The sequence below is a fragment of the Eublepharis macularius genome, chromosome 19, assembly GCF_028583425.1.
Source record: "Eublepharis macularius isolate TG4126 chromosome 19, MPM_Emac_v1.0, whole genome shotgun sequence".
NCBI classification, from domain to species: domain Eukaryota; kingdom Metazoa; phylum Chordata; class Lepidosauria; order Squamata; family Eublepharidae; genus Eublepharis; species Eublepharis macularius.
Window position 1 is genome coordinate 7,387,347 of NC_072808.1, and position 18,384 is coordinate 7,405,730.

At 45.8% G+C, this 18,384-nt stretch overlaps 1 protein-coding gene across 1 annotated transcript in view; it reads right to left on the reverse strand.

Moving 5' to 3' along the window:
* The window catches only part of RARG (retinoic acid receptor gamma), a 151,872-nt gene that overhangs the window by 81,669 nt on the left and 51,819 nt on the right, over window positions 1–18,384 (reverse strand). The window contains exon 2 of the mRNA XM_055003374.1: window positions 6,960–7,303. Coding sequence (XP_054859349.1) covers window positions 6,960–7,134 — 175 coding nt within the window. The 5' untranslated portion in view covers window positions 7,135–7,303. The remainder of the gene's footprint in view (window positions 1–6,959; window positions 7,304–18,384) is intronic.

The following is an 18,384-nucleotide window of genomic DNA, read 5'->3' on the forward strand; positions in this document are numbered from 1 at the left end:
ACAGTCTATGGGACTGCTGGAGTTGGACTTCTCCTGCTCATTCTTCCCCCGACATTGTATCATTTCTCAACCCAACCAGGTAACAATCAAGGTTCCACTGCTCATGTACATGAAAGCAAGGTCAGGGAAGGACAGATAGAAGAATATATGTTTTATGCTGCATCAGGAATATATAAATGTAGAGTGGAGATCTCCAGGTCACAGCTGGGCAAATTTATGCAATCTGGCAGTCAGTTGAGGAGAGAACATGCAAGACTCATATTGGTGGACTGTGTGGGTAAGTTTATTGGTTTCACCAGGTTGCAACATGGAAGTCCTAGGTGTGCAGGACAGATCATCCTGAACAAAAGATTGCAAAGTTCAAGAATAAAGAGAGATGAACACTTCCGGACAGCTATTGCAAACAGTAGGTCAGATATACTGTAGCACAGTGGTTAAGTGGTTTGGCTGCAAATCAGCACTCTGTCGGTTCAAACCTCGCTCCTGCCATGAGCTCAGCAGGTGGCCTTGGGTAAGCCACTCCTCTCAGCCCCAGCTCCCCAGCTGTATTGTGGGGATAATAATAACACTGCTTTTATTCACCAATCTGAGTGGGGTACTAATCTCTCTGGAAGAGTGATATATATGCACAGTCATTATTATTATATCTGCCGTGGAGATACTTAAGATGGCCCGATGCAAAAAGAGAACAGGACTGCTATACAGCTACGAATGATAAGGAAGAATAAGTTCTTGGTAGGTAAGAACTGAGTGCAAAGAGCTGTGTGTGCTTCTTTGGATATGACTATTAAAGATACAAGAGCCCCATTCTCCCTGAAATACTCCAGCAGGCAGGGGATGCTGCCTTCAAGAGCCGCAACAGCCTCCAGCCAGGGCACATATACCTAAGTTATTCCAACAACACCCACTAGAGGGACAAACTCTGTGCTTTATACGCTGAACCACGCACATTTATAAAAATTAGCACAGCAGAGACTGCATGGATGAAATGGACCAAGAGGAAAAGTAGGAAAGGTAGCTACAAATTCCACATCCTTGCAGTCTGAATTTATTCTTGTTCTCTCCCATGTTTCCAACCAACACAAACAACCAACTGGAGGCGGAACAAATATACCTACACATTCATAAATAATTATAGATGCAAAGGAGTTAGCCGTGTTAGTCTGTGGTAGCAAAATCAAAAAGAGTCCAGTAGCACCTTTAAGACTAACCAACTTTATTGTAGCATAAGCTTTCGAGAATCAAGTTCTCTTCGTCAGATGCATGATACAGAAACCAGTTTCTGTATCATGCATCTGACGAAGAGAGCTGTGGTTCTCGAAAGCTTATGCTACAATAAAATTGGTTAGTCTTAAAGGTGCTACTGGACTCTTTTTGATAAATAATTATAAAGAGTCCAGGAGCACCTTTAAGACTAACCAACTTTATTGTAGCATAAGCTTTCGAGAACCACAGCTCTCTTCGTCAGATGCATCTGGACTCTTCACTATGGGCCAAGCTACACATGACGAATGACACTTGAACAGCAAGTGTATTTCTCCCTGTTCACTTGCCCTCCACTCAATCCACTTGCCGTTCAAGTGTCATTCGTCATGTGTAGCTTGGCCCTCAGTTGCAACTACAGACTAACACGACTAAAATCCTCTGGATCTATAAATAATTATGAATATATATTTTTTTGAAAAGTGTCATGTGCTAAAGTGCTTAAATATAAGTTTAAAGGTACACTAAGTACAAGAAATATCCACTATCTCATACATCAGTCGATTCATATCAGTCAATAAATATAGCAATAAATATAATACAATAAATAACATTCAATTAGTAAAACAGAAAAGAGTCCAGTAGCACCTTTAAGACTAACCAACTTTACTGTAGCACAATCTTTCGAGAATCACAGCTCTCTTCGTCAGATGCATGCTGGATCTACTCAATGAGTATTCACAATTCCTCATAAAGAATCCCAATGTATGCAACAGGTTAACTGGTGAAGAACCATCCTGTGTAGGGAGGACCGCTATTCCTTTTGCACCAAGATTGGCAGTAAGAAACATTATGATCTGTTCATGTTGAAAACACACAAGTGGACGAGCAGGATTTGAGTCCATTGGCACCTTAGAGGCCACCAAGATGTTCAGGGTGTAAGCTTTCAAGAGTCAGAGCTCCCTTCTTCAGGCATTGTGGTTGAAGCAGCCGTATACTGAATCAAGCCATTGGTCTATCAAAGTGAGTATTGTCTTCAACTGACTGGCAGCAGATCTCCAGGTCTCAGATAGAGGTCTTTTATATTGTTTGGAGATGTCAGGGACTGAACCTGGAATCTTTTGCATGCAAAGCAAGTACTCTGCCACTGAGCTAAAGCCTCTTGATCCAAGAACCAAATGATATTTAATGGTTCTGTCTTCCTTCCAACATCCTATTTAATGGCTATCAAACTCCCTCACCATTATTTTCTCTTACTTAGATGAATCTTTCCTTTTACCTTTATTGATAGGACTCATCTCTGAGAGCCAGTTTGGTGCAGTGGTTAAGAGCATGGGACTCTAATCTGGAGAACCAGGTTTGATTCCCCACTCCTCAGTTTGAAGCCATCTGGGTGACTTTGGGTCAGTCACAGCTCTCTCAGAGCTCTCTCAGCCCCACCCACCTCACAGGGTGTTTGTTGTGGGGATAATAACGACATACTTTGTAAACCGCTCTGAGTGGGCATTAAGTTGTCCTGAAGGGCGGTATATAAATCAAATGTTGTTGTTGTTGTTGTTGTTAGACCCCTTATCCTCAAAACTCTTCTCTGGATAAAAGGTCTCACAACGCAAGTGAGAAAATCACCCACATAACCATATGCATCCGCCCTCTTAGCACCGTCGTGAGGAAACAAAAAGTGCACTTATATAAAGACGCATTGTGAGCCCCTAGAAACACACCATCACAAAGAGACTGCTGCAAAATATAGGCCTTTGTGCTGTATGCTGTACATCATAATGATGGGGGACACACACAGAAAAGAGGTTTATAAAATCATGCAGGGCATTGAGAAAACAGATAGAATCCCCCCCCCCTTTTCTCACAACACTAGAACTTAATAGAATTTGCCGGCCCACAATATAGTACTGGCGACTGGTTTGGATTAGTCATAGATTATTACAAACATATGGAAAATAGTGAATATGGCCTTTCATAGGTCTAAATGGACCCTGCATGTTCAGAGATAGTGTACCTTTGAATAACGCTGTGAAGGGGGTGGGATAAGGGGGGGGACTGCTTGTGCCCTGCTTGTGGTGGGCTTTCTGGAAGTATCCAGTCTGCCACTGTTGGAAACCATTTCCTGACCTAGTAAGCTCTTCTTATTTCAGTGGTTCTCAGACGCATTGAAGAGGCTGCCCACTTCTCAACCTTTTCGGGACCCGCTTGCAAAATAATTCCACACGGCTCCTCTCCAACATTGAATAATACAGCAATCTCACACCATTCTGGCCTTGGATCCCGACTGCAGAAAGGCATCTTAGAAATCAAAGGGAAAAAAAGAAGAGACCTAAAGTCTTCGTCAAAAGCCATCTTTTGTTTTGTATTTTGTTTTGTTTGATGCCTTCTGCTGCTGATGAAGAAACCGTTCGTCACAGCCTAGGCAGGATTTTCATCCAGGCTATCAAGAGATTTGAGAAACAAACCTGTTTTACTTTTTTCATTTGAAACGGCCCTTTTAAAGATCAGATTTTAAAAAGAAAAGAAACTTAAATTCGGAAGCAGCCAGATTTTCCAATGCAATTGAACTGAACAGAATGGAATCTGAGGCTCCAACTACACAAACTCAGAGGGTGCCCCCTAGTGGACAAATGACACACACAGAAATTGGCATATGGCGGTAGGAGGGGGGGTAGAGTAGACGGCTGTTGTCAGAGGTGAAGCAATAGAAAACTTAACAAATGACAGGAAGTGGCAGAGAGGGGGAAGATCCTGCAATCTAGGCTACAGAATATCATGAATGAATCACAACAGAGGGACCCAAATCTACACAACAAGGTCTAGGAAGTAAGGGCTGGGGGGAGCGCATTGACTACAAACACATCCCAGCATACCTATTTTCCAGGCGCAAGGAGGGATTACACACACACACAATGCCCCGAAGCACAGAGGCATGCAAGGAGCTGGAGCCAGGGATGACTGACACCTCTTCAGCGTGGGGACGCGGCTCTGGCATGTAGGAACCCGCACCTAGGATAGCATGTCAGGTTTCAGTCCCTGTGTTGGCAGATGGGAGGAGCTGAGCCAAGCAGAACCTGTGGGTCTGGCACACAGCCTGGGCACACCCTGGGGCGGGAAGGGGCAGAACCGTCAGAACATGCCCCGACTGTGGAGAACTGAGTGCAGAACCCATTATGAGTCGGTATGACCCACACCCTATAAGCTCTGGGCACGGCATCCCTTGCAAACTAATTTTCAGAGTATGATCATAAGTTCACAGAGCACACATGTGCACTTTGCATGCCTCCGTGCTGAAGATACAGCTCGGTTTTCTCCGGAGCCCCTGAATGAGATTAGATCAGGACAGCAAATCCTAAAGGGCGTTGGAAAAGCCCCTGGAAAGCCAAGGCCGTGCACCTTACTAGGTTAAGCCCAGAAGAAAAGCAGAGCTCCAGGTAAACCATATAACGTGAGCCATTTCATGCTGCAGATCCATGTGATGGAATGCTCTTCCGACCACATCCCCACTCACAAATTGCTTCATCAGTTCTCTTATAATGAAGCAGCCTTGAGAAACTCACTGTGTGGCCATTGTTCCACCAGAGGGGGAGGGGGATGCTTGTGTGAATCCCTGCATGTCCAAAACCCGGGTTCCTTTCGGTGGCTCCAAAGGGTAAATCTGGTAGCAATTCTGAACTTGAGAGTCTATTCCTTCCCCTACTGGCCAGATTCCAGTTCAATTTTGGATGCTCTGTCCTGGCATGAGAAGCATGTGAAACGGCAGCCAAACCCTATTTCAGAGGCAGACTCAGCACAAGGTTTGGTTTCTTCGCCACCTGTTCTAAGCCCCAGAATATGTGCAAGAGCCACAAATAGCTTTTGACGGATAGGATTTTTGTTCCAGGTTGTGACAGACCATGAAGGATTCTTGTAATTGTGACTGTGCCAGCTTGCAAGCTGGTACGTTTGTGCTGAGCTGTGCAGAGCTGCAAGCACAACCACACTAGAATGCTGCCACGGTGCTCTTGTGAGGCCTGATCACCTCTAAAAGTTGCTCCCAGACTGATCACCAGCCAGTTTCCAGATAAAATTAAAAGTGGTGGTGATCTAGCTTTGTAGGCATGGAGTTTGACTACTGCAGTGGCCTTCACATGGGGCTTCCCTTGAAGATTGCTCAGAAGCTGACGCTAGTAAAAGTGATGCAACAATGAACTTCAGAAGGTGCAGAGAAAAGCATGTGAGGTCTGTTATTTCTGAACCGGTTGCTTCTTTGATTCAGCTAACACATGCTTGGACTTTGGGCTTGCTACATCTTACTCAATACATAAACTGAAGATTTTTACAGAGGAGGTGAGCCACCGCTTCAACAACGAGTCAGATTTCTTGTGAGACTGGTTTGCCATGTGAACATCTCCTCCAGAAGGAACACACAATGACCTTTTGATAGTCATGTGAATTGGCTTTTGGAGTACAGACGCTGTGAACGGGAACTGCGCAATTGCTGTACTGTGCAATTTCTGTAATGTGGACCATACCTTAATAAATTATGTTCATCTGCACATTTGCTGCCGGGCCCAGTTATTACTTGACTGCTTCCTCAACACCCTTCAGGTGTAAAGTATCTTAGAAGTACTTCTCCTTCCAATGGCTTTATTATACCCATTTTGTACTAACTCTACATTGGGTTAGCACAAAATGGGTACTATTTTGGATACTGACTCTACATTGAGACTTGTGTTCAACTCGTGATAGAGATGAACTTTGGACTCACACTTCCCACACTGAAACACAATATTCCTCTCTACTGGATAGTTGTGTGGCTCTAACCTTAGGCTGGAAGAAGTTCTTCCAGCTTAAGGAACCTTCCTACAGCTTAAATAGCTCTTCTGTTGGAGGAGTCCCACTGGAGGAAGGCATCACAATTTGCTCACTGGAGTAGTAAGATAGTGATAGAATCCATGCCAGTGTACTAGTCTAATGCCACTGGTAAAATTCAGACACTAGGACTGGCATGATGAATCATTCTAGTAATAGAAAAGCGATGGCCACACCAGTAGGCAGAAGCATAAACAACCAGGTGCAATGTATTGTCGAAGGCTTTCACGGCCGGAGAACGATGGTTGTTGGGGGTTTTCCGGGCTGTATCGCCGTGGTCTTGGCATTGTAGTTCCTGACGTTTCGCCAGCAGCTGTGGCTGGCATCTTCAGAGGTGTAGCACCAAAAGACAGAGATCTCTCAGTGTGACACGGCAATACAGCCCGGAAAACCCACAACAACCAGGTGCAAGTTTGAAGAGTTTATTAAGGTTTTTTGATCCCTACAAGTTTTGCTTTTATCCGAGATAAATTTGTAACATGCTTGGAGGGGGGGGGGGTTGTACTATATTTTAATGTTTTCAATTTTATTAATTATTGTTTTAATTGACATACTTCATTCTCATGTCATTTTATAATAGATCCCCTGAAGAAGCCCAAGGCGAAATGCGTAGGGATCACAAAACCTTAATAAACTCTTCCACCTTGCACCAAAATCATTCTAGTAATCAGGGTGGAAATCAAACAGCACCTACATAGTTGGAGATGGTTATCTTGTGTTCTTAACACACGACATCCCCCCCCCACCTTTTCATCATACCTGTACATTACCAAAACTAAATACATCTTCAAAATGGGAAAGAACTTTGAATGCTGTAACCTCTCTGATCCAATTGACACCTGCACCTCCCAACCTCAAGCCCCTCCCTCCACCAGCCATTCCTTTATTTCCAATAAACTCACACAGCGATGCCATCTCCTTAGGCAGGTCAGTGGAGAAACTGCGGAAGTAGCCTCCATTGGTGAGTACCTCGAAGTGAGGGTTGGGGAAGGGGAAGGGGTATACGGCAGGTGGGAAGCCGTTCATATGAGCCAGGGGGGTTCCCCCCGAGCAGCCCCTCTCCTTGTTTCCTGCCATGATTGGAGGCGAGGGGATACTGGCTGAGAGAGTCTGGACTCCGCTTAGCAGATTTGGGTTGTGCTGTCACTGCTCCAGACAGATGGCCCCATGTCTGTGTCCATGAAACTTGGAGGCTCCGGAAGAAGATGTCTGTCCCCCTTCACCTTTTTCTTTGTGGTGCACAGACCTGCATTGAAGAGGAGAGAGAGACCATTGACATGAGGATCATGTATATAGATACAAAATAGCCAATTCCCAGTAATAACAACAACAACAACATTCGATTTATATACGTGGGTGGGGCTGAGAGAGCTCCTAGAAGCTGTGACTGACCCAAGGTTACCCCGCTGGCTTCAAGTGGAGGAGTGGGGAATCAAACCCAGCTCTCCAGATTAGAGTCCCGCGCTCTTAACCACTACACCAAACTGGCTCTCAACATTATTTCTCTTGCTTGATAATTCTTGAATGGGACAGAAGTTGGGAGAAGCTGGTCATCGCGGAACAGAAAACCACTATAGTGAGCACACTCATTTTAATAAGCGCATTCAGGAACATGCTGGAAACCAAAAAAGTCTGATCTTCTTTAGTACCATATATAAAGGCTGATTCCGCACACGTTGGATAATGCACTTCCAAGCCTCTTTAGAGATCATTTGGAACTGAATTTTTCATGTGTGAAACAAAAAATCCACTTCCGAACGATTGCTAAAGTGCATTATCCAACATGTGCAGAATCAGCCCAAAGACTGAACGGCATATTTTTTTGATCCCTGAGTTGGTGCCATCTAAACTCTGATATTAGCATGTTACCAGATGAAGCGCTGCAAAACTTACACTGTTCACCATTAACCTACAAAATGAACTAGGCTCAGAACAACTCTAGCACTTCCAAACCTGAACCCTCCTCTTATTAACCCAAACTAACATTTTTAGGGAAAACTTGAAAAGAAGAAACTTGGAAACCTTTGAGATGAAGCTATCAGAAGAGAAACATGACAGTACCTTATACTGAGTTGGACCATTGGTCTATCAAAACCATGATTATTTGTTTACTTCATTTTTACCCCCCCCCTTTCTCCTCAGAGGTGTTTATTCCAACTGGCAGTAGCTTTCCTGAGTCTCAAACAGACGTCTTTCACATCACCTACTGTCTCGCCTGACCCTGACCTGAATAGCCCAGGTGAGCCAGATCTCATCAGATCTCAGAAACTAAGCAAGGTCAGCTTTGGTTAGCAATTGGATGGGAGACCGCCAACGAAGACCAGAGAGGCAGAGGCAGGCAATGGCAAATCACTGCTGTTAGAGCTAAGCTACAAGAGACAAATTACACCAGGACGTGCACATGAAGGGAGTCACAATGTTAGCTGGGAAGCTGAGTTTTAAAAGACAGATGGGAAGGCTTTGTCAATTTCCCCTCTCTACAGAGCCAGCAAAGATCGCTCCTCAGAGGGTTTGCTAATTTCCTGTTTGCCTCCCAAAGGCTCTGTCAGTTTCACTTCCCTTTCTAGGAGGCAAAGAGGAAATAAACAAATTCTCTGAGGAGCAATCTTTGTTGGCTGTGTAGAGAGGGGAAATTGACAGAGCCTTTCGATCTCTCTTTTAAAACTCAGCTTCCCGGCTAACATTGCGACTCCCTTCACGTGTAATTTGTCTCTTGTAGTTTAGCTCTTAGGGCCAAACTGCAAGTGACGAATGACACAGGTTGGACACTGATAAGTTCCCTCAAGTTTGATGGGAAATGTAGGCCGCTTGGCGGAATGTTGGACAAGTGACAGTTGAAAAGTCCATTGGACAGCAGTTGGAGAGCCAAGCTGCAAGACCAGGACGCCCTACATTTCCCATCAAAACTTGAGGGAAGCTGACAAATGTCCAACCTGTGTCATTCGTCACTTGTAGCTTGGCCCTTAGTTTCTTGCCATGAAAACCCCACCAGGGGTCACCATAAGTCAGCTGTGACTTGAGGATATTCACCGCCACCATACAGAGGCCTTGAAGTTCTGAAGAGAATCTTGCAAAAAACTGGGAATGCCTGTATTAAGCAAGGGATACAGTCGGGCAGAGAACGCAGCAGGCATGGCATATACAGAAGAAACTGGGGAGAAGGGGGAAAGTAGAGAGAAAGGCTCAAAGGAAACCTGGGAATAAGGTTGCCTTTTTTTTTTACTGGCCCAGATCCCATGGCTGAGGCAGCAGCTTGACACACAGAAATTTAGCAGTTCCACCACTTTGTTTCCATGCCAGGAAAATTTTCATAGGCTTAATTTCTGCACATGAGGGTACCTTTAGTGATTTGGGAAAACTCAGTTCAAACCCCCACTCTGCCATAAAGCCAGCTGGGAGCCCTTCTGCCAAGGCACTCTTCATCATCCTAACCTAACTTGCAGGGTTGTTGTGAAGGTAGAATGGAGAAAAGGAAATCAATGTACGCCACCCTGAGCTCCTTAGAAGATGGGTGGGTTAAAAATGAGCTAACTAAATAAAAAAGCCGATACCCTTACGCAGGGCTTTTTTTCAACGGGAATGTGGTGGAATGGAGTTCTGGCACCTCTTGAAAATGGTCACATGGCCGGTGGCCCCGCCCCCTGATCTCCAGACAGAGGGGAGTTTAGATTGCCCTCCACACAGCAATCTAAATTGAAACTCCCCTCTGTCTGGAGATCAGGGGGCGGGGCCACTGGCCATGTGACCATTTTTGCCGAGGGTGATTTAAACTTTTAAAAAAAACCTTATTCCAGCTGACCCAAAGTGACGTCATTGTGCAGTCCTGAGTTCCACCACCTCTTTTCCCAGAAAAAAAGCCCTGCCCTTATGAGAGAAGAGAACAGCGGCCAGCATAGGCAGACCTTTAGTTTCCCAAACAAGAGGTGCATGGGGCTAGAGGCTGCCTGGAAATCAGGCCTAACTTGGAAGCTCTGCCGCCAAATTCCTAGTGTGTGAGGTTGGTTAGGATTCCTCTGTGGTAAGGGGAAAGCATGATCCAGGGTAGACATCACTTCCTGTTTTTCAACCATCAGCCTCGGTATTGAAAAACAAGTTTCAGAAGTGAGCCTGGGAGTGGATGCTGGGGCTAGAGGAAGCTGCCCAAATGCCATGACAGACAGAGATGGACTTCAGTTACTTTGGCCTTTTCCACATGGGTTATTTACCCCAGATCCGATGCTGTGGGGTTTTTTTTCCTGCTTCCCCACATGCTGCATTCATGCACCTCCAGGCAGGGCTGAATAGCAAGCAAGAACAGACCTGTGAACAGACCTGTTTTATTCCTGTGGCTGTGACTGTGGGCTCCTCCTTTTCATTCCTCTGCCCCAACACACACAGTGCATCCGATAAACCACAATCCTACTGAACGTCCATCTACTTCCAAATATTGGAGAGGAAATCCCGAGCTTACTTTCAAATCACAAGAATCCAACATTGGACATTCAAGATGTTTACACTGCCTTTTAATAAAGAGTCCACTAGCACCTTTTAAGACGAACCAACTTTATTGTAGCATAAGCTTTCGAGAACCACAGCTCTCTTTGTGAGATCATGCATCTGATGAAAAGAGCTGTGGTTCTCGAAGATTGTTACAATAAAGTTGTTTAGGCTTAAAATGCTACTGGATTCTTTACTATTTTGCAACTGCAGACTAACATGACTAATTGCTCTGTATCGATGACCGTGGAATTCACTGCCTTTTGTCTTTCTAGGAATCCTCAGTATATGCAATCCAGTTAGTCAGGAGAGAGAAGATACTTTCCCAGGAACAACACCAGATTATCTACCCACTAGCATCAGGCAGCCAGCTATTGGCACTCTTGTGGGGAAAGGCCCTTTGGGGTTCAGGTTTATTGCCCCCTTTTCCCTTTTACTAGCACTTTACCCTGTAAGGCACTCTACCCAAAACAATTTAAAATCCAGCTTCATAATTTCACGGCCTGCCAATCCCCTAGGGTTGCCAATGCCAGCTTGGGACATTCCTGGGAGAAGGTGGAGTCTGAGGATGGAAGGGAGTTCAACAGGAATGTGATGCACTGAAGTCCACCCTCCAAAGCTGTTATTTTCTCCAAGGGAATTAAATTCTAATCTGGAGATCAGTTGTAACTCCAGAAGATCGCCAGGCCTCGCCTGGAGGTTGGTAACCCTACTGAGTCCCCCCAGCCCCAGTTTTGAAGATCTGTAGACTCTCTGTGTGTTCCCTGGGGAAGTGAAGCCGAGAAGCTGGCCCTTTAAGCTTTTCTCTGCACGAGGGCGTGTGCGTATTTCCCCTTTTGAACCATCTCCAAAAGCAGGCAAGTTTTTTTTCCCCTCTCCCTTTCTCTTTGGGTGCTTTTTACCATATGATTTAAATCAAGAGTCATTTCAGGTTCCCAGATAAATGGAGCTTATGTTCTTGCTGCCAGCGCTTGGCTGGGGCTGTACCACCCTGGGGGTAGAATGTGAGCTCACATCTTCCACATGGAACCCAACACCACAGGCCTAATTTACAACAGCCCAGGCAGCGCCTTTTCCTGCCGACTCTGTGTCTCTGGCTTTCGGAGCTGCCCCCTACTCCACTCCCAGCCCATCACTCACTCTTCACCTTCTCCCCCCAGCCCCCTACCCACTGCTTCTTTAATGAGCACACACACACTTTCCCCCTTTGCTGTGGGCCCTGTATTCCTGCTCCCTGTTTAGGGTTTTCTTTCTCCCCCTCCAATCTTTCATTTTTCTTCTCCCATTGGGACGTGGTTCCACCCCAGTAGGAGGCCAATTTGAGGGGGGCTAATCCAGCACGCGTACCACACAAGCAAGGCCGGAGTTGTCTCATAAATGCTCTCCTACTGAGCATTGTGCGTGCAAGGAGCAGGTGAGGGATGCCCCACGCCTGTGAACACTGACATAAAAACTTTGGAACTTCAGTGGCATGAGTTTCCTCACAGCGGTGCCTTCAGTTGGTCCCCCCCATCTCACCTCCCTCCGCCTCATCAGTCAGCAAGTGAATTTCTTGGCTTTGGCACTGTTATCTCCCCCCAGGCAAACCTGCCCACCGGCACGGGGCAAAGCTGTGCGCTCGGCCCCTTTAAAATAGTGAAGCCTTTGGCTCTTTCCACCGCCACCACCCCGTCCTCACCCTCCCTCCCTGCCGTGGGTCCTGCCAAGTGCCCTGAGCAGCGAAAGCCACGAGATTTTAAGCGAGCAGCTAACTTAAAGGCTTCATTTCCGTAAACTTTTCCATATGTGAGGGCCTCTCTTGAAGCTCGTGTTCCAAAAATAAACGCGCCGTCAGGCCGAGGTGTCCAAGCACACGGAAACCAGGAAAGTAACCCACTGAAAGAAAACAGCATTGGCTCCTGCCAGCGAGCTCAGGGCATGGAACTGCCTCAAGGGGAAGACTAGGCCAGGGGCGGGGGGCGGGGTAGGGGAGTGCAGGAGGGAATATTTGCAAAATGGGGGGGGGACATTGTTTTTTAAAAGAAAACAGATCCAAGACTACCGTCTCCGTCAGAACAAGTTCAGCTTAATTGCAGACATTCATTCGATTCCCTCACCATGAGAAGGAACCTGGCCTTTGGATTGCCCCATCAGAGAATGGGAGTGTGGGGGTGACTGGGAGGTCATTCGAACGGGGCTCCTTCTTCTTTGGGAAACATCCAAAATGGAGACAGTGAAACCCATATGTTCTCTTCAGGCTTCTCAATTGTTCCTAGCCCTCATGGGCAAAGGAGCATATATGTCTCCATATTTCTGTGGTGTGAGGAAGGGGCCACGTTTCTAAGAAACCAGTTCTGTATTTTTTTTATAAAAAAAAGGAGAAGAGGGAGGAAGAAATCTTTGGAATGGCAAACTTGATAGCTCACATCAGCCTGGAGCCATCTCCTCTCAAAGAGTTTTTGTATTTGCTGACACAGAAAGGGAGAGCTGGGCAGCCTCGGCAAGTAAAGAGCGTCCCTTTTTAAACAAAGAGGAAACTGAGGCCAGGGCGGCTCACGGAACAGCATGGCTCCAAGAAGGCAGCAGATTGAACTTTGGCATTTGTCTCACACTACCCTCAAAATGGCACCTTGAGCCAACACATCTGTCTAGCCTTTATTTTTGATAGGATACCGAATTCCTTCCCCCCACCCCCACAAACTGCCCTGCCCTCTTCCTTCAACTGAACCAAATTTCTGGTTCCCTCGTGCTGCCCACATGCAAAGATACTGCAGAAACCCCAAATAATCAATGACATCTGAGGCAGGGGTTGTAAAATGTGAACAGAGACCTTGGAAAACAAAGCGTAATTGAGCAGGATTTCAAAGAAACGGGGGTCCCTCCAGCCTGCGCCTGGCTGGGGGACAGAAAGCAAGAGGAGTTGTGAACAAGGCTGAGAAAAACTGGCGTATGTAGAAAAAGCTGTTCTATACACAGGAGCATACTATAAGCATGGATAGACTATGTGAGTTTCCATATTTTTTGAGTGGGGGATAACTATAACCATGGGAATGACTAAGGTAGGAAAAGTGACTCTCAACAGTATGGGGGGGGGGAGTATGATAAATAAATCGTTATGTAGGCCCCAGAAATCTAATTAAAGGATTCCATGTTTGGGCCGTTAGCAGAGTCTATCATTGAGAGCTGGTTCTGTTGGCTGGTGTATGTGCAGGAATGAAAATAACAAAAGCATACACTTGCTTTATATGTAGAAAAGAAATCTGAGTTCTTCATAGCAGGAATTCCATACTCTGATAGGAAAGAAAGAGAGACAGAGTCTAACTACCTATCTAGTCTAAAGATAGGCATGGATTGCAGGGCAAGGCCTGCATCCATGCTGCCAAGATGGGAGGAGGAGAAGGAGAGAGGTGTTGCCTGGAACAACGCCAGGAAGAGAAGAAGTGAGAGGGAGGAAGTCAGGAGGAGGAAATCCTGAGAATAGCAATCTACATATCAAAGGGCAGTCAGAGCGGTAAACAGTAACCAGAGTGCCCTGACCTCTCTATCTTTCTAACTCTTTGGTTTGTCCCCCTCTGAAACCTGAGGAAAGGGACAGCGTTAAATCCTCCTCTTCCAACAGGGTATGCCCCCACAATTTTGCAATTTTTGCCCATCTTTTGCAATATCTCTCCTATCCCTTGACATACCAAGTGTCTGCAGGCCACCAAAGTAACAAACCTACAATCTACACTGCTGCCTTAAACTGGTATAACAGTCCCAGGAAGCCCTGGGAACACAAGTTCTGCTAGCAGTCTCCAGCAGAGAATTCATCAGCACCCTCAAAAAACTACAGTTCCCAAGATTCTTTGGGGGACTTCCTGATGGACAGTTATATTGGTATAAAATGGATATACGTGCATAGGAACCTAGTTGTAGTCAATGTGAATCTATTAGGCACTATTTTTTCCCAGCAAAGAAAATCAATTAGGAATCAAGTCCATAGGAAATAAAAGGTTGGGCAGGCACTGCTTGAAATCTTTCTTGTCAAATCTGACAGCTGTCTTTTAATGCAGAGGCTGATCCACAGGGAATGAAAGATGCCAACAGTAATATAAATTACTCAATTCTGGGAAATTCACAAATAGGGCAGCATATTGTTATTTGTAGTCTCTGGTAATTCACTATTTACCAGTTTCATTAAATATGTAGTTCCATTCCTTAGCTAACGTGGCAAGTAGTAGCCATTGATATTCATGCAACATGAATGCTTCTAAGTCCTTTTAAAATCCCGTTTTGTTAGAAGTCAGTGCAACATCTTATGAAGTTCATTGCCATAAGCATCCCCCAGATAAAAGATGGAGTTCTGCTAGAATTACAACTGATCTCCAGACTGCAGGTATCAGTTCCTCTGAGAAAAAATGGCAGCTTTGGAAGGGGTGGAGTTTATAGAATTATATCCCCATTGAACTCTGTCCTTTCCTGGAATTCCATTCTCCATAGGCAGTAGCCTCATGTCTAGAGATGGGCACGAACCGAGATACAAACCAAAATTAAGCACAAACCAGGCCAGTTTGTGGTTTGTGAACCACGGTTCGTCAGATCCCATTTCTGACAAACCGCCACAAACTTTTAGGCTGGTTCGTTTGGTTCATTTTTTTGGTTCATCACTGCAGACAGCCTGGTGCCGATCAATCAGTTTCCTAGGCAACAGGGGATGGACTTCTTGCAGACCTTCTGCTGACCCGGAAGTGATCTTCTGCTGGCCTGGAAGTGACCTTCTGCTGAACCGGAAGTGATGATTGTCTGACCCGGATGTGACGCTTTCATGAACCAAACGAACTGGTTCACGAACCAGGGGCAGGTTCATGAAATTTGACAAACCACAAACCACATGGCTCGTTTTTTTTCCGGTTCGTGCCCATCTCTACTCATGTCTCCAGGAATTTCCCAAGACTAAGGTTGCCAGCTCCAGCTAGGAAAATGCCCGGAGGTTTGGGGACATTGCTTGGAGAAGCTGGAGCTCAGCAGAGATGTGATTGCATCCAGTTCACAGTTGCCATTTCTTCTGAAGGAACTGATTTCTGCAGTCCGGACATTAAAGTTTCCCTGTTGGAAACTAAGCACGGGTGGTTCCGGTCCATGCCCAGAAGGGAATATTTTGGGAACCTTGTACATGCCACCTTGAATTCCATGGAGGAAGAATGGAAAGATAAAAGCACAATGAATAATGCTATTATTAATATTGGGCTTGAGGCCTGTTTAAAGCCAGTCACCCTGCTAGGGTTGCCAGTTCCAAGTTGGGAAATTCCTGGAGATCTGGGGAGCGAAACCTGAAGAAACCTGGAGAAAGTGGGGTTTGGGGAGAGAAAAGACCTTGGCATGGCATAATTCCATAGAGTCCACCCCCCAAAGTAGCCATTTTCTCCAGGTGAACTGATCTCTGTGGCCTGGAGACCAGTTATAATTCCGGGAGATCTCCAGCCACTACCTGGAGGCTGGCAACCCTACCCCCGCCTGTGGAATGGAATGCCTGCGCTGCTAAGGGCAAGCCACGTTGTTCCCAGAAATGTTCTTAAACAGAGGAGCGTAAAGGCCAAAAGCCACAACATGTTATGTTTTATTAAGCATTTATTCAGCACTTCAGAGTGTTCCTTATACACTCTTCTGATTAAGACATTATTATTAATAATTAAGACATTATTATTAAGATATTCATATATGCCCCCCCCCTCTCTCCAGTGTGAACCCAACGTGGCTTACCATATCTTCCTTTCCTCCTCCATTTTATCTTCACAACCACCACCCTGGGAGGGATGTTATGGTAAGAAAGATCGACTGGCATAGTGTTACACAGGGCCAAGCTACAAGTGACGAATGATGCTTGAACGGCAAGTGTATTTCTCCCTGTTCACTTGCCCTCCACTCGATCCACTTGCCGTTCAAGTGTCATTCGTCACTGGTAGCTTGGCCCACAGACAGCTTCCACCATTCCATGGTGGAGTAGGGATTTGAACCTGGCTCTCCCAGATCCTCGTCTGGCGCTCCAACCACAACACTGTGCTGGTTGCTGAGGGGGGCCCGAAGCTGAGAGAGACAGAGAAGATAGAGTCTTGCCAAATGAGTAGGCCGAGAAAAGACTGAGCCAGGGACTTCCTGATTTATTATGACCGCCGTGTTCTACCAGAAGTAGCCCACCCTTCCCTCTGAGGAGACTGAAGTGGCATGTTTAGCTTTCCCGGCAACTCTGTGACATACTTGTAGGAGGCACAGACTGTTGCTCCTAGCCTCTGATGTGGGTTAGGCTAAACAGGGACCAACAATTTCCAGCAACACGTCCAGTCATTCTTTCTACTGGACCAAACAGTCCTCCAGAGCTGACGCTGTGTGCCAAAGGGCCTGGCAAACTGTTCCAGACTAAAATGGAGCCGTTCTTGCCTCCCATCCCCACCAAGCATTCCTTCTTTGCCATACTCCAAGTCCCAGCTGACAGCGAGCTCTCCGTCTTCCTCCCCACCCTTCCCCCCTCACCTACTTATCTGAATAATAGTATTCTGCTGCTACGCCAAAAGTGTTATGACTGGAAAAGATCAGGAAAATAATGTCCTCATAGGAGTATTCATCCAATCTAGCGGAGTTAGCTGTGTTAGCAGTAGCAAAATAGAAAGAGTCCAGTTGCACCTTTAAGACTAACCAACTTTACTGTAGCATAAGCTTTCAAGAACCACAGCTCTCTTTGTCAGACGAAGAGAGCTGTGGTACTCGTCAGACGAAGAGAGCTGTGGTACTCATACTTTAAGACTAACCAACTTTACTGTAGCATAAGCTTTCGAGAACCACAGCTCTCTTTGTCAGACGAAGAGAGCTGTGGTACTCGTCAGACGAAGAGAGCTGTGGTACTCATACTTTAAGACTAACCAACTTTACAGTAGCATAAGCTTTTGAGAACCACAGCTCTCTTTGTCAGACGAAGAGAGCTGTGGTACTCGTCAGATGAAGAGAGCTGTGGTACTCATACTTTAAGACTAACCAACTTTACAGTAGCATAAGCTTTCGAGAACCACAGCTCTCTTCATCAGAAGAAGAGAGCTGTGATACTGTAGCATAAGCTTTCGAGAACCACAGCTCTCTTTGTCAGACGAAGAGAGCTGTGGTACTCATACTTTAAGACTAACCAACTTTACTGTAGCATAAGCTTCCTTCATCAGACAAAGAGAGCTGTGGTACTGTAGCATAAGCTTTCGAGAACCACAGATCCCTTCATCAGACGAAGAGAACTGTGGTTCTTGAAAGCTTATGCTACAGTAAAGTCGGTTAGTCTTGAAGGTGCTACTGGACTCTTTACTATTTCATCCGATCTGTATCCATTTTTTTCCTTTAAAATCACAACCGTTTTGAGCTAGGCTTTTCAAGAATGTGGGGCTTTTGAAAATGCAGAAACCCAGCACAAACCCTTCCTTGGTTATAATCACCCCTCATTTCAATTTGCTGTTGTTAACTTAGAAATCATACGCGCCTGCTCTCCTAGCCCAAGAGCCCTGGCAGCCACAGACGCTAAAGGAACATTGAGCACACCACATTCCTAACCCCCTCGTCAAAAAAAAAACCCCACCCCCAAAAGCCCCTAAACTTTCCATCAATGTCTGCAGAGTCTCTAGAGTGGTACGAGGCCTGCAGAAGGGGAGGTGAGGAAAAATTGGTTTCGTAAAGAATTGGGGGGGGGATTTGACTTTGGATGGAAGCCATTCATTTGGCTTTGCTGACTTTTTCCCCCCCTTTAAAAAGGTACTGCATGGTGGAAAAAGCTGCATATATTTTCCACTCTATTAAAAAAAAATACAGAGGACAAAGGGGACAACACAAATACAGGACTGTGTGAAAGATGGAACTGGTGTT